This window comes from Bombus pascuorum, chromosome 12, assembly GCF_905332965.1.
Source record: "Bombus pascuorum chromosome 12, iyBomPasc1.1, whole genome shotgun sequence".
In the NCBI taxonomy this organism is placed as follows: Eukaryota; Metazoa; Arthropoda; class Insecta; order Hymenoptera; family Apidae; genus Bombus; species Bombus pascuorum.
The window spans coordinates 1935188-1952168 of NC_083499.1; the positions used below are offsets into that span (position 1 = coordinate 1935188).

Below are 16981 nucleotides of genomic sequence, written 5' to 3' on the forward strand. Positions count from 1 at the left end.
TTGACAAACAATTATCCGATCTCGAAGGATATAATATAAATTGTCTTGCCAGGGAATGCATCGAATTACTGTCGAATTACTGTTACTACTATCGATCTAGCCACGGCGATCGTAGTTCGAAACCCACACGTTTAAAAAAAATTCGCCATTCATAATTGAACATTCGTGCGTTCCTCTCGTTGATTATTCCGTACGATGAAATACTCCGTCAGATCCGAAATCCCGTCGATGAAATCGAATGGCAGGTGGTCGACAGAGGCTGATCGAAGTCGATCGCTTTTCCCTTCGGTTTTCTCCAGCCCTTGATCGTTGCCGGAGAGAACGGCGAACGCGAAGATACGTCGTGCACGACTCCGATTTCCATCGATCTCCCGTCGTTTCGCTCCGTCCGCTTCTACGACGGACAAATTTTTCGTCCTGCTGCCGGCCACCCTTTTCGCCGGACGAATTCAAAGTTAATCTCGGTCACGAGACCGTTCCTCGGCTCTCGAGGGGTGGTGGCGTTGGTGGCGATATTGGGTTGGCGCCCCCGGGCGACCTGTCATCGTGAAACCCCCGGGAGCACCGAGGCTCACCCTGATCTCTCTGTTACGATAGAACCTTGGGAACCGGAGCCTTGGGCAGCACGATAAGGCTTGGTCATTTATAATCCGTCGGCGTAAGTAGCCTGCCGTTCTCCTTCCGCGCCAATCCACAGAGAGAGAAAGAGAGAGAGAGAGAGAGAAAGGAATAAGAATAAAGGAAACCTCGTACTTCCGGCCGTTTCAAACGAGATCGATCGACCGGTATGCCAGCTGAATTTTGATGATCGCGTTTACTGCTGCTCCGATTCAATCGTTCGTTACTATTTTTATGTACCACCTAGCGAGCGATAGCCCAGTACATAATCGACTTGAATTTAGTGCAATTTCTAGCGAAGAATTTGTTTAGAAAGCGAGTGATTTGGTTTGGAATATGGGACCAAATATCTGACTAGGATATTTCTATTCTACTTACTAGTTCCAGAAGTAAACGTTTAAGGCTATGGTTACGGTGGATGCATATTCGGACTATATCGACATTCTGACAAATTCAATGGTATCAATGTAATCGAATGTGTAGGTATACAGATTTTTTTTGAGCACATGCATTGCAATCTTTGAATGTTTGATTCGTCGCTATAGCCTTGGCGTTATATGTAACTGAACAAAATCGATCTGAGTTGTTTCGTGATACTTAGGCAAGTTCTGATTGTATAATATGCTGACTTCGCGAAAAATAGCATCGAGTGGCTTTCTCGAAAGCATCAATTTTCACCCAGCCGGCAGCGCCGGACGAGTTCATCAACTCGGCTCTTAATTAATGCGAGGAATGGATCTGACGGAAAAAGGGGATAGAAATGAACGGGGAGGATACCTGGAAATGGCTCCGGCCCGATAATTTATAAAAATGATATTTGCTTCGGCAAAGCGTGACCGTAAGCCGTCTTAATATCTCTCATTACCGTCTCGCTGCTCGAGTCCCTGGTGACCGTGCAATTAAAAAGCTAAGATTGATAAATGACGGGGAATTAATGCGGCCAGGGGATGAAAGCGAGGGATGGGGGGCAGAGGCACGGCATCGGAATCGGGGCTAGAACGTTTAGGGGGGCCAGCCGGAGAAAGAGGGACAGGGTGATTGCGGGTGGCTTAATGGTGTTTGTATGCATGGGAACTGGTCATAGGGGTGAGGCAGTTATCGCGCTCAGTCTACTTTGCGCCGAAAATCGGGACGTGGTTTAAAGTACTTTAAAATCTCACCCTTAATAATACATTCGAAATATATTTCGGTCCTAAAAACGGTGACGTACGAAGTGATCGTTGCAATTTTTTATATCTATGTTAAGTTTTATTGTTATTAGAATTTGTTCTTAGACTAAGTTCATGATACGATCGAAAATTCTTCTATTTCAAGGAACAGATTTGATTCTTTATGCCATCTATCAATATTTAAATGGCACGTTATCGTACGTTAATCAATTGTTATTTCAAATGTAGCTTTTTTCAGTGATTTTTAATACAAAATTAATGTGATCAAATTTCGTTTGGTTACAGGTGACGCGAGTAACGCGAGTATCGGCAGCGGCGAGGGCACCGGTGAGGAAGACGATGATTCGTCGGGTAAGAAGAACCAGAAGAAGAGGGGTATCTTCCCCAAAGTCGCGACCAATATCCTCAGGGCGTGGCTGTTTCAACACCTCACGGTAAGTATTTTGCATATACCTTTCATCGCGTATCGCACATCTCCATGACGTTTCTCTGTCCGTGAGTCTTTCACACGCGTCGCCAAGAAACGACAAACGACGTCGTTCGTCGTCTTCGTCAACGATCGCTCTGACTCTCACTCGTATATCTTCTTATTGCAAATCGTATACAAACGTGACCTACATGGAAGAAACCTACCTAAGTTTCTTCCTTGCAATAACGGTAGCAAAGTGAAAACCTATCCGTTTAAATATCGTTTCCAAACGATTATTCACTTATCAAGCGGCGCTTAAAACCGAGAAGCGAAGATAAACGACGCAACGAAACGTCGCGGCAAAAAGAAACATTTCCTAAATTGCTTTTACCCGGCGCTGGAGTTAAGCTCGGGGAACGATGAGAAAAAGAAAAAGCAAAGGCGAAGACGGAAAAACGCGTTCGAGAGCGGAGGGACGTACTAATCTCCTAATGCCAAGATAAGGAGCGGTGGCCGCGGTGCCTCCTCTTCTCGTAACCCACCGGGTCCTCGGCCATCTAATGATTCACGGGTAATCTGAGCCGCAAAAAGCGCAACGCGATTAAAGGGACTGTGAAGGGAGAAAAGAGAGAGAGAGAGAGAGAGAGAGAGAATGTTGCGCGCTGGTTGCCAGTGGCCGCGGTTGCGTAACGTTGCGCGCGGCAATTCGGAGCACGGTACATTGTCCCTCATACTACGGACACCCCATAGATTTCGGGTGTGATCAGGTTACCTTGCGAGAGCGGTAATCATATTGCAGCTCGGTTAATGCCATTACCGCACCGGGGGGAGGGTTGGCAGCTACCCTCGAAACCACCCCGCAACCAGCACGCCGTCCGCGTCCCCCCGATACCCCGCTTTCTCCACGCTTCTCTAGCGCCGGCTTCACCAACCCCCTAACAACGTGTATTGGATATGACGTCGGGGATAGTGGGTTCATGGTTTAATGCATATACGCTGTTTGCGCGATGACGATATCGCGCGTCGTGAAAAGACGAGCTTCGCCCCCTGATACCGCGAGCGCGGCTTTCCTCTTATTCGGTTAATCGCGTTCTCCAGAGCTTGCAGCAGGTTAACGCGCCGGTGCTTGAAAGGATTTTAATGTTACTCCAGAATGTGTCTCTGTGTTGATGCTCTTCAAGTACTCGGTCGTTTTAGGTTGCTTTAGCTGGCGATTTTGCGAAATGTTATTTAGCTGCTTTCGCGCCAGAGTTGGCGAATAGTTCGCAAATATTGTGGATCGCGAATAGCATTTAGTGGTAAACGAGTGCTATCACGAGTAGCAAACAACGAACTCGTTGGAAATTATTATTCACTCGAGAGATCAGATTTACGGTATATCGAGATAATGTGAATAGAATGTTACAAAAGAACACTTTCGCTACTTAATTCAGAAGCAACGGTGACAATGTGATAATGCCTTCCAGGTATGTACAATCTATGGTATATACAAAGATGCCGATATCATTCCTGTGTTAGACAAGAAACGATCAATCGTATGTAAATTAAAAACCAAAGTGTGTGATCTGCTGTGTAGTTTATGACACTGATTTGTCGAGGAGAGCACCATGTACATTTTGTTCACACAATCGATGTGAAAGAAAACTATTTACAAACGACCTTCGATTATAAAAGTGGAATTTAAAAAATTGATTAGAAGGATCCTGTTTTTTCAGCAATCTAACCACGTGACCAAAGTATCAATAAGTACGATTAGAAGATAAAAATAATTTTCATGAGGGATATAATTGCAGAATTCGTTGCAAGTCTGATACTCCATGGCTCTACTATTACGCGATATCCACTGCCAGAAATTACAGTGGTTTTTCGTGACGGTCGTCTTGGTCAGGCATTCGTCTCGGCTGTATTACGAGCGATTAAGCAACTATACCATGAACCAGAATTCATTCGGCGCACTGGATACATATTATGGCTTAAAAGAGTAACTGACTCGAGCCAAGTGTGTATTCACTCGAGTAGCCGTCTCTTAAAGTGCTCCTTCCGACGTTCCCTTTTTCCAGCAAACGAATTACGGCCTCAACAGCCTTGATTTAGCGTCCTAATCTTTCTCCCGCGATGACTTACGACCGCAACAAGGGCTAACATTCTCCTTGTTCACCCCGCGGGACCGTTTCGTCGGTAATTATTGCGGAACAGATGTCTGAAACGAGTGTGGCTCAATCACGGTACAACTAGCTGCTTTCGCACGAATTTTCACCATTCTGCTCCTCTACTTTTTCTTCGATGTACCATAACGTCATTATATCTATATATTCTACATATTCGATATCTACTTTCGTCGGCAGACAGTGTCTGTCTGGTTGCTTATTGTGCCACGTTAAAGTGCAAATAAATCGAGTAACGGTCGAACTTGAATACCAAGCTGTTCGCTTCGGTAAATTTATCACCGTGAAAGCGAACGCGACGTTGTCGTTCGTTCCATCGTGTCTTGTCGTGGTCGGGCGTCGCGTCGTTTTCATCGAGGATTCCAGATCGTAGCAGGCCACCGGCCACGTCGTTTCACCCCGTCGGCGAAACATTTCGGAATCACGGGGACCCGCGCCAAGGAATTCGTCGGAGCTCGCCAATAACCTGTTCCCGTTCGAGAAAGCCAACGCCAATCTCGCGTTCCGCAATGACGCAGAGCGAAAGAAAGAAAAAGAGAGAGAGAGAGAGAGGGAGAGCAACAGGAGCGGGAAAGCGGCATCAGATAGTACGTAGACATAGTTTACATACAACCATATATAGATGACTACGATCGAATAAGGAACGTGGCGGTCAGCTCGGATAAAAGCGCTTGTCGCGGTCGTAGACGATGAAAAGGGAAAAACTAATCTGTGTTTTGGCCGATGTTAGATCAAAGGAGACGAATATGTTGCAGGGAAAGCTGCACGATTGGTAGACGCGAAGAGTTGTCAGCCGAGTCTTGTACGACCGAGTATACATTAAATTAATTTGATGGAGGCGGAGTGGCTACGCTTAGTTGGCGCGAGTTAGACGCAATCTGATATTCTTCGGTCTAGCTTCTTCTTCTTTGTGTCACTAAATACCGTAACACAGCGAGTGGGAATGTCGACTCTGGTCGAGAAGTTTCACGACGTGCGTCGTGTAAAACGCGAAAACTGAACGGGAAAGTCACGGTCAACCGGGTGAAAGTCGTGCCGGGAAAGAGCCGTTTAACCCAGGAACTTGTAAATAGCGTTCGGGACACGACCAGATCGGTGATTTATTTGTCGTCTGGAAGCCGCTTAGAACATGAATAATTTAGACGTGCTCGCGAATAGAAAGGGTCGACGTTAATTCGATACAAGGATGTTCAAACAGCGAGAACGTCGTAACGCCGTCAGTGTACGAAATCGTTCCGGTTGTACCGACGAGAGGTTGGGAGAAGCGACGTCTTTCTCCGGTGGGTCTCTTGTTCGCCAGTTCTCACCGGGTTTCAGCCGCTTTCGCTCCTTCTCTCTTGCTCCTTGGCTGTCATTTTGAAAGCCATCCCGACGGCCGCCCCTCACCGGCCGTCCGTACGTCTGTCCGACCAGCCAGCGTACCAACCAACCGACCAACCAACCAACTCTGCGACCCTCCCCAAGTTTAATTAGACGGAAGAGGAGCATACATCATGGTCGACTCCGTGTCCCGACCTTCCATGCCAGCCAACTTGGGCTTTCCAGAATTGTGGCCACCGACCTACTACCACTTCTCTCTGTTTGTTCCTTCCTTCGCACACGTTGCTTCGGCAACGATGTTTGGAACTACGAGAGAGTCTTCTCTAGAATTGTCCTCCTTTTAGGATTCTGTGTCGTCGTACATGTATGTAGCAATCTGTTATATGTAGGAGATTATTCTTCCCGACAAAACTGGCGAAATAATCCGCGATTCGCCGACTAGTATCGAACTGCAATTGATATATCGTATCTGAATTTATCAGCAAATCTAAGACAACGAAGGAAGATTTCAACGAAAGAATAGAAATTCATTAGGAAAGTTTCGCTCGAGCCAGTAACAATTGCGCGTGGCGCTCGAGCGATAATGCGGAAGTACGCGGGGCAGGAAAAGAAGAAAGATTGAAGATGGAGTCGACATATATAATCCATTTTAATTTACTCGGAAGATATATCCCGTCTAGCTTGCAGTTTCCTGCGACTTCGCCGCGCCGCGCCTTCCGTTCCCAACCCCTGGCTTCTCTCGTTCTTCCATTTTCTATCTCCGCCTTTTGCCCGCCTGTTCCTCGATCTTTCTTCCTGCTTCGGCGTCGCCCTTATCCCTAGACATCGTACCGGAGTCTTCTTATATCAATGGAAACATTTCGCGAAATTACATTTGCCAGTTCCGCGCGTTGCGCCGTTTCACGTATCGAGTGGCTCCCAGGAATCTCTTTTACCTTCGGTCAAATAAATTTCATGGCGAGCAAGCTAGCTTCGTATCAGATCCTTCCTCGACGAGATCTATGAATGTTTAACTCCGACGTGTAGCAAAAATCTTCGTTTAGTCTCCGGTCATTAATCGATATAATTCTACTCGTCTTTCGTCTCGTCGAAATTAAGGGAAAGGCGAACTCTACCGAAAGAACATTTAAAGCGTAGAGAGATAGAGTAACCGAAAAGCGTACGACGATTCTTATTCCGTGTTTCGTGTTGTAACGCGAGAACGGAGCATAGTCGTGGCAATCAATAAGCCATCTAAGGCAGGTAATGCTGCTATGGTACAAACCACAAACCGGCAATGCCATTATCTGCACATGCACACGCATACGTACAGGCGCACACGCACGCGTGCACACCAGTGACCGCAGGTTGAGAGATGCAAGCGCAGTTTCATCAAGATCGATAATGAACCGCGTTTCATTTAGCGTATTGCGCGCTGCCATACCAATATATCTTGCCGCGATCTTTAATTCATCCGTATCGCGCGCGCCGATCGGATCAGGACTCAGCGTGAAGCTGCGAACAAAAACGGGCAGATCGATCTGACGCGTGGCGGCATTCTTCCACGTTCGACGTTACTCTCTCCGTGTAAAACGCCATAATCCGGTCCTTTTTCTTTGACCAATAGAATTGCTAATCCGTTATTTCCGACCGAGATCATGTTTCCCCGTCACGACTACGGTCAAGCCTTTTAATCGTCTCTTTCTAAATCTACTAGCCGTTGTACGTCATCATTTTACGAGAGCCACCTTCCCGGAGAGTGAAACCTTCCCTTGAGATCGTTCGTCAAAATCGAGAGAATACAGTAAGGTAGAGTTATCCGAATTACTTAAGCTTCAACATCATAAAATTCAATCTTGAACTTTGCACGGATTATGAAATTTGTTGTACGTTATGAGATTTCTCTATTGTCTGATATTGAGGTGGTTTATTAAACGTGTTAGTTTATTAAAGAGACAGACGAGTGATGAAATTGTAATAGTCAGTGTATATTAAAATCACTTTAAATATAAGTGCAGAGGTGCTGTAATGCTCACTATACGGATTCGCTTTTCTGATTCCTAGAGTGCACGTACGTCTATTTATATTGATTGGTGGACTTACAAAAAGTTCAAATGTAACTCCGGTTAACAATTACAAATAACGGCGATAATGTTTTGCGCGGAGTTTGTGTACATTTGAACCTAGCAAATCAAAACAACGTTGACACTCCAAGGCACAACAATATGAGTCATGCGGATTTGAATCTTTCGTTGAGTCGTGTGCCGCTACAATATAATAACAAGAGAATGAAAAAATATCGTAGATACAGTAAGAAACAATATCAAAAACGAGTACTCAATTGTATAATTATAGACACGTAAAAGTAAAGTAATACAAGCTATTGATTAATGATAATTACAACTGAGAATATTGACGTTAATTGAATAAACTTTCCGTTTGATGAGCTTAATTGCATTCTCACAATAAGTAGATAACAATGGCCATCGAGCAGTCAATGTAAATACACGATATACTATTTCATCGTTCATCATGCCACAAATAACAGGCCGAACTGATCTATTTTAAAATTACCTAAAAATCGTTCGTAACCGAGCATGGCGAATTATAAGGCAAATCACTCAGCTTGACTAAAATATCCTACGATGGTCGTTCGCAGGATTTCTCTCACTGTCTGTCGAGACAGACCCCCGTCGGCAGTTGTCGACGAGTCTCGCGCAGCGGATTTCACGGAACGACGCCCTCCCAAAAGACGGTGGAACGGTCTTAGTCCGGATATTTTAAACAATTTGCATAGACAATCATAGCGGCCGTTTTTTCGGCCATAAAGGGGCTCTCGACGACACTCGAGTCGACTGCCACGATCCGCCAGCTGGCTGACTGGTTGGCTTCTGCCCCCGTGCCGCCCTCTTCGTCGCCGCAACTACTACTACCCGAGCGTTTTATGCCACCATAACCGTAGCGCAGCATGGCCCACTTAGATCTACTATCTCGGTCCCGGCGTGGTGTCCGCGTACACCGGCTGATATCTATTGTCCCCTTGCCACCCTTGGACCAGCCGTTTAACCGACTCGCTTCCGCTACCGGGTTGCTCGTCCTTGCCAATTGCTGGGTCAAGGTCTACGAGCCCGCCTCATCTTCTCTCTCCAATGGCGTCCGACAATTATGTTTGATGAGTTCGTTAGCTGTGATCCTTGCATCGTTTCCTTTGGTGGTTGGACAATTGTTCCGCTGCGAAGTTACAAGCTTCTTCGACGCACCCGTTGTCACCCTATCGGCTCGAAAGGACGTGGAGGAGACGTTTGCATACATCGGGCGGCAGTTTTCCGCTCGAACAAATCCTCGCGACTCGTTTCGCCTTCCTTTCCCTGGCTGGGATGTCAATGCTTCTTCTCGCTTTCTCCTTTTCCTGCGCCGATACCGACGCTCGTTTATCCCTCTGAGCGGTCTGTCTTTATTCCAACGTGTTTCTCCGTTTTACGATCTGCCTACGTTAGGGATTTTCTCGGGGAAAGCGATACACGATTCGGATGCTATATGTCATGGATCATGTTAAATGGAGTTCGCAGTTAATTGTATCTTTAATCGTTTCTTTTATTTGTGTTGAGATCTATATGGCCCAATCATGTTCTCAGATTGATTTAATTTTATTGTATCGAGATTTTCAATTGTTTCATCGATGTGTATAAAAAAGTATTTGCACACCAGGAGCAAGTATATTAAATTTCATGTTATTTAGCAATAACTTCATTTAACTACAATTTAGTACTATGAAAATAAAGCGTAGAATTCGAGAAAAAGCTTCAATGAAAATTCAAGTATGTTCAAATTCTTTTTGTGACACATCAATGGATTCGTCAAACCTTGTTTGTTTAAAAAATATGCATAATTGTTACAGACCATTTTTACAAACACAATGAAACACTTCAAGTAAATCTAATAAATCATAAACTCTTTCACACTGTGCGTTTATATCCCTAGATTCTCTTTTTCAAAGTGTGAAAATATATTGTTTGGGCGAGTTAGAGGGTTCAAGCAAGACGATGTAATTTCCTCTGTCCGTGGGGTAGTCCGCACGAAGGGACGTTTCCGTGTCCTCTCGGTTGTCCTAGTCTGGCCAAAGGTATGCCCCATCCACGCCGTGTCTCTACGGTCAACCTACAACCTTCAACCTCCGCTGGTTGGCCCCGGGATACGGCAAACCCTTCTGGCTTTTGGTTCGTGCTCACTGGCGCCGCCTTGGCTCGCATTTGAATATAATACTTGGCCCTCGTCGAGCGACCGTCCCGGCAACCGAAGCGAACTGTAATTATGTTGATGCGCAGCCATTGTTGCGTCCATCCTGGACGCCCGGCTGAATGCCGAATCTCCTTCTTTCCCTCTTTGGAAAGGCCTCCACTCTCGCCCACGCCGCCGCTATGGCGAGAGATACCAAGACGATTATTCTCGTATGCTTGATGCGTTTTACCGAAACCGGACAACGAGCAAAACGAGAAAGTTCTGGTCTGTTGCTAGTAACATGCTCTATCTCCATTCTACGTTTCTGGTATCTGTATTCGAAGGAAAAAAGAAATAAAAGGAGAAAAAGGAAAAGAGGATTGGTAACAATCGATCGTGCAATTTCAAAGGAAAACTACTGATCCCCATGCGAAATTAATTGGCGGAGCTCAGTTTCCCGGAGATTAACTCTCCCTGGTGGAAGGACGGGAGCGGACCACGTGGATGATTAAAAAAAGGAAGAGAATTCTTAAGAGCCGGTTGGATAATTGCAAAAACTGTACGCGGTTAGCGTCGTAGTGACGGTATTGGAAGTTAGCGTGTAGGAACGGTGCACCGGGAGCGTGCAACGGGTTCAGTGTCGAGAGCCACCATCCCCCGGCTAGGTGAAGGGGTGGCGCGCGCGGACCCAGGATTAGACTGTCGCCCCACGACAGGGTAAGCCCCTATTTTTGCGAAATTTATCGCCGTTAATCCCTCACCCTCCTCACCCTCGGCGTTCTCTCCATCGTGCCCGTTGTTCTCGTTGTCCTCTCCGGTTTTGTCATTCTCTTTCTACCTTCGCCCGTTCGTCTCCTCGTCTCTTGTCCTCTTGCGTTACTCCTCCTCCTCCTCCTCCTCCTGGTGCTGCCACCGGTGCTGCTGATCCTTCCCGCCCCCGTTGTCGATATGAAAAATAATAAAATGCCGCGTCTTTATAGTCGCAGGCGCGCCCTTTGCCCCGCCGACGCGGCGCCTGGCCTCTTTCAGCTGCGCGCTGGACTACTCGTCGACGGGTAATCCGGCCGGGATTTAAAACATTCGTATCTTGAATATGCATTCATAGGTTTAAACCTGCGGGGCTGGCTCGCGTATATCCTATCGCCGGCGTGCGGGCAAAGGGGAGAAGAGAAAATCGTAAGCGCAAACGTGGACGCGTGTTCGTATCGAATCTATGTGTGTATACGTATGTAGATGTGATTGTATGCGTCTCTCGTCCTTACGCTCGCTAAGCGGCGAGTAGAGCCCGGGTATTAGCTCGGCCACTCATTAGCCTTTCTGGTCCTACTTGTCGCTTGACGTAATCTCACGTCCGTCCCGACCGGCCGGCCAGGCTTAACTTTGATGCTACTCCACGTCGCTACTTCCGGGGCTATCACCTTCGCCGTCGAGATCTGCAGCTCGTGACGCTCGTTAGGCCTAGGCTCGAGAGGCGCCTCTTCTTCTATGCACTTTTCGCCACACACACAGGATTCCTAGCTCCGTTATCAGATACCACGGTAAAGTACAACGACGACAGACGAAATGAGTTATTATACTCGGCTGGTCGAGCCGTGCAACTAAGAAGATTCGAGCGTCTGTCCTCTTCGCGGTTATTTTCTCGCGTGCCCGATTGTATACGTAACACGATTCGGTAATACCGCATCGTGATTTTTCGCTCGATACCGAGAGGGTACAACGATGGATAGACTTCCAGGTGAGAATCGTGCTCGGGATCCGTCAAGGACGGTGCTTTCGTTACAGTTTAAATTAATCCAATTATGCATGCCGAGCAAACCGAAGAACCGACTACTCTGTTCGTCTCCCTGCTTTCTCTCCCTCTCTCTCTCTCTTTCTTTCACGGCCGTTCTCCTCTGGTTCGGACTTTAAAGGTTTAAGCCGAATAATGGACGTAAGGTCCGCGCCGTCATCCATATGCAAAACGTCCTCGCAGCGGCAAGGATTAGTCACGGTGATTTCGAAAGGATCCGGGACGGCGGAATTTACGTGGCGACTCTCCTCCACTGAACACCTTGCACGCTGATTTGTCGTCCATCGTCCCTCGTTACATTCGATTCAATCTCGTATCAAAGCAATTACTTCGGCGTCAAATGTAAAACATCGTGGTTTTATCCTGAAAAATGTCCTTTGCTCCTGATCGTTTTTATCTTTAAAATAGAGCTCGCATGTACGCGTGAAGAGTAATCGGACGTGTACGCGTACTCTGTTTCATCAGCATCCAGCCGAAGCTCGATTACTGTTAAGAGTACTCGCTTAATAACCGCTTAACGTACCGCACTTATCGCGACTCCGAAAGCGTGTAGTCACGGCTGGTCCCATGGGTGCCTCCGGCGGATTTATGAGCCAGAGCCACGCTGTCCGTGAACTAGGTTGAGCCGAGCTCCACGGATAAAACGTGGCTCCTCTTTCGAACGCCTCGAATTTTCTCTCTCCCGCCGGTCGTCTTTAATGATCCTTCTGCGAGCACCAATCCCATTAGAGGCGTCTTATCCGCGATTCCCCCTGGACCTTTAAATTTCTTCTAACCGTCCAGCTCGCCCTGCAGGACGAAGATCGGGAACAGACCGCGAGAAGTACTTCTGTTAGTCTATGAATTCGATTCTAGTTCATCCGTGCCTTGTTCTAGAATCCATCGTGTCTAGGTGTGTTTGTGCCAGAGAACGTTTCACGGATCAGGATATCAAGCGGCACCCATTAAGGAGAGTGCCGGACAACCAAGCAGCCTGTGTACTTAACTAGCATTAAACGCTCCCCTGTTCGTGTGACGTCGAACGGGTGCGCGCGCGTGTGTGTGTGAATGTTTTCGTATCGATCAAATATCGATACGCGTACCTGTGCGTGTATTGATCGGCCAAGTGGCATTTATGTCTACGACCTTCCTGATCTATCTATCTTATTCTTAGTTTTTGTTCATTTGCCCGCTCTCTCTCTCTCTCTCATCCACGATCAGGACTAGCAGTTTAGATTGTACCGCTACTGTATATAATTGAAGCGCAGGGCTGTCTCATCGATTATATTATTCACAACACGTTGGACGCTTTGAGAGCGACGCTAGAGTCGCGTTCTTTCGCGCATCTCCTTTCCATCAACGAATGATTTGCAACGAACGGTCGATCAACAGCTTCGATCCTTTTTCGGTTCTCTGCCTTTCTTTTCTCCTTCATCTCGGGTTAACCAATCCTTTTCGCCCATAGCTCCCGGCATTCTGACACAATGGCGCGACGTTTATGCGCGGAACATTAATTACCGGGCCGTTAACAAAATATCATCGAGTTGTTTTCAATCGATAATAAAGGCGTGGCACAAAACACCGGAACTCCGGTATAAATTATTTACGGACGAATAGCGGCGAGTCGGTCAGCGTATTATGCCGGAAGAGCGAACAAACGCGCGCTCGGCTCGTGAATTTCTATCGCGCGCAATTAACGAAATGTTAATTAATAATTGCTACGTCCGTTGACCTGTGCTCGTTCCAATGGCTGACACGAAGCGCGCCATTCTCGCTGTTCGAAAAATACGAGTTGATGATACGGCTTCGCAAAGGGCGAAGCGTTCCTGGTTTCTCGCGGTCTCTCAGGTAGAGGTTTCTTTCTCTGGCCACGTCCACGCGTGCCAACCGAACGAGGTGACTCTCGAACGAAGCCAACCTCGCGATTTTTGCGGCACCTTTTGCAGCCGGTACGCCGTCATCGCGATTGGACGGTTAACGAACCAGCGAAGCGAACGAATCGCCGTGGCGATTCTCCACGCGGTTCTCCTCGCGTTTCTCCTCGCGTTTCTCCTCGCGTTTCTCGCGCGAGTATCCTCCTTTTATTGGATTGGGCATCCAGAAGAGGGTTAGAGAGAAAGAGAGAGAAAGGGAGAGAGAGAAGAGTTCACGTTAGAGAAAAGAGAGTTGCTTTACCGGCTGAACGGAGCTTACAGTGGATCCGGATTTCACGGTCTTCAGGCGGTATCGTTCGTCGCCTCTTCCTTTTTCTTCGTCTCTCATTTCTTTCGCCGTTCTTACGCGGCGACTTCTCAGAGCCTGAGCCGTTCCGCGCTCCGCTCGATCCTTCCGCCGGCATATTTTACGCGTACGTTCGGATATGTTTGTAGCGGCTGGAAATGATTGGAGAAGAAGAGGTAAGAACGAGAGAGAGGCCGCTAGGTTTTTGCGTTAAGCTGCGGGATATTCTAGCTGGTAGCGGTAACTCGTTGATGAGATTCGTTGATTAGAAGACATTTCATTGCTGTGAATTTACGTTACGTAAATATGGCAAAGTTTGGAATATACATAGTCTGGTATGAAGATTAAAACGACGCATGTCTAACTTGTAATTTCTTAGTTTTTGTATTGCTATCGTTTCAACGAATGAAAAATTGGAATAGAAAACTTTGCATATTAACGATGATTCTTCTATATTTTTCTCAAATTTGAGGAACTTCTCAAAGATAGAAAAATACGGTTGATAGCAAGGACGCAGCCGGATCGCGTAATGATAAGTAAATAAATAGGAGTGTTCGCGAAAGAGTATCAACGAGTTAATAGCAATATAAAAGATTAACGATTTAAAATACGTGAACTTCTATAATTTTGTCGATCTGTTAAACCATTGAAAGTATTATCAACAGTTATTAGCAACATAAAAAAGGTTACTTCGAAAGAGAGAAAAGCAAATTCTTTCATTGTCACCGAATTCCACACGAATCCCTGGTTCCATTAATGTATTACATCGAGATCCAACTAAGATCCGCTCGAATTCGCTGGCGAAACAAGCCTCGAGAGTGGCCGAACGTGGACGTCGAAACACCAGTATCCTCTCTATGGTTCCTCGAAATGGGAGTTAACCTGATCCGAAAGACGCTTCAATTGCTAGGATCCAGCATAGGCGAGTATAGCACAGCCGGGTTCTCTCACACGCGTCCCACCCGACCATCCTTTAATTCAGGTTGACAGGTGAATTCCTTTCCCTCCCCGCCGCGACGCCGCTATCCCTCGGGGTAAGATAGATCCGTTCCCGGGATTTCCTACGGGATCCGGTGGATCTTATATCACCGACGGCCATCTCTATATAAGCAATCCCGCCCTTCGTCCTGGCTCATCCGAATTGCCGGTAGCGCTGGCATTCGATCTGCTGGGAATCCAGAAACATTTCCTCTCGGCTAATGCGCCGGAATTACGCAATTCTGGCTGCGCCTTGCTCCTCTTTTATCGGCGCCTGGGAAATCCCCGCGCGATGGAAATTGGAACATATCGATCACCGGTCCTTTCCTACTCTTTCCTTTTTTTTTCTTTTTTTTTTTTTTTATTCTTCTACAAAGATCTCTGTGTCATGAGCAAGTCCACGCATTGTCATCTTAATCTTCTCGCATCAAACATTTACGGATTGCTTAGCCGACGACTGTATGACTCAACTAAAGAAATAGGATTCAAATACCAATTTATCTTACCTATTTAAAGCTATAATAAAATTTACCTAGTGTTTTTGGACTTTCCTATCGCCCATAAATATCGTACGTAAAAACCCACTATCTACTAATATTCGTTGAGAATAGCAGCAGTTAGGATCGTTCGTCTAATTCGAGTATAGAAAGCGTTTTCGTGTAACGTTGGTTTAAACACGGGCTCGTGAAAGGGTGTTAGAATTGCACAAAAGCATCTAGGAACCTTAGTTTGCGTTTCTCACAGTACAAGTAATCGCTTACCAGCCAGTGGTTACAGCCGACCAGGCTCAGACAGCCGTTTTTCTTCTCCAACAACGCGGAGAATAATTTCCCTGCGCTCTCTAAACGAAGCGTAATGATCGGTTCCGCGTGTCTTGGTCTTGGCGAACGGGGTATCCCGCGCCACGGTTCATCCTCTCGGTGATCTCCAGCGATCGCGACGGATACGTTCGCGATCGAATCTCGCGATGGATGGACTAAGCTCTCGGATCGGCCGGAATACCGACGTCAGATCGCATTAATCGTAATATCGCGAGATGTAGGACTGGCTCGCGGGCCAAGATTACATCGGACCAGAGATTCCGCAACGCGGTGCATGCTAATTGGAGAAAAATCGGGTGGTACTTGAGCGTGCGGACTTTCTCGTTTGCCGCTGAACGATCCGCGCTCGAATCGTCGGTCGTAGAGAGAACACGGAGAGATAGGGATCGGCTTTCGCTCCTCGTGAGCGTCACTGTAGGTAAGGTACGCGTATACAAGCCGTGGCTAACCACCGGGGAAACGAGGAGTAACGATTTTACAAAGTGCCTATCTCGACGTTGCGCCCTGCCTTCCCCCTCGTGCCGCGTCTCATCCGCTTTTTCTCTCCGCACGCACGATTATGCCGGCGCATTACCCGCGTACGTGCGTCGCGAGTACGTGTGGGCCGCGCCACTAGGTGTGCGTACTTCTTGCTCAGAATGCGTGCTTCGGTCTCTCTCGTAGTCGCCACTCGTTCTTTCTCCCTTTTTCTCTCCGACGAGATGCCCTGTCTGGAGGTCCGACCGCGGCTGCTAGGAGGTGGTAGCGTGAAGAAAGAGCCCGGACCGAAGGAAAAAGGAGAAGGAGAGAGTGGCCGGCCAAAGAACCATTAGTCATGATTAGGCCGTTGACATTGACGCAAGCTTGTAGCTTGAGGCAGATGGAGTCCTTTGATACACACGAGCCGAGCCGCGCTCGACGATCTTCCCTCTTATCTTCGGGCTATCTGCTAGCACCGGTCGAAGCCCCTATGATTTAGCGGTGTTATTCGGTGTTCGCGGAACTGAAACCGCGGCTGGGGTCGTGTCGAGACTGGTGCCATCCAGGAAGAGTGTTTTAAGCGCGGTATCGCCGATCGGAGATGCGATCTGTCCGGTGAATTACGGAAACCTCGCGCAGCATTCGTAAACCTTTTCCTTTGATCGTGATCGTAACACCTTGTAACGTTGATAATACTCTGTCTCTCTTGTTTTTATTCGTCACGTAACATGTTTATACGGTTAATGTTTGTTACTTTTGTTAGTTCTTTCTCTTTTTTTTTTTTTTATCGGCGATCGTCAGTCATGTGTAAAATATAATTCGGATTGGTAGTCAGGGTCAGAAAGGAACGAGCCTAG

General features: G+C 47.1%; 1 protein-coding gene across 6 annotated transcripts in view; it reads left to right on the forward strand.

Moving 5' to 3' along the window:
- LOC132912407 (homeobox protein homothorax) overlaps positions 1-16981 on the forward strand; it is a 502412-nt gene that overhangs the window by 299305 nt on the left and 186126 nt on the right. For all 6 annotated transcript variants that reach the window (XM_060969789.1, XM_060969791.1, XM_060969794.1 and 3 more), the window contains one exon: positions 2073-2221. In XM_060969789.1, the coding sequence (XP_060825772.1) occupies positions 2073-2221 (149 nt within the window). The remainder of the gene's footprint in view (positions 1-2072; positions 2222-16981) is intronic.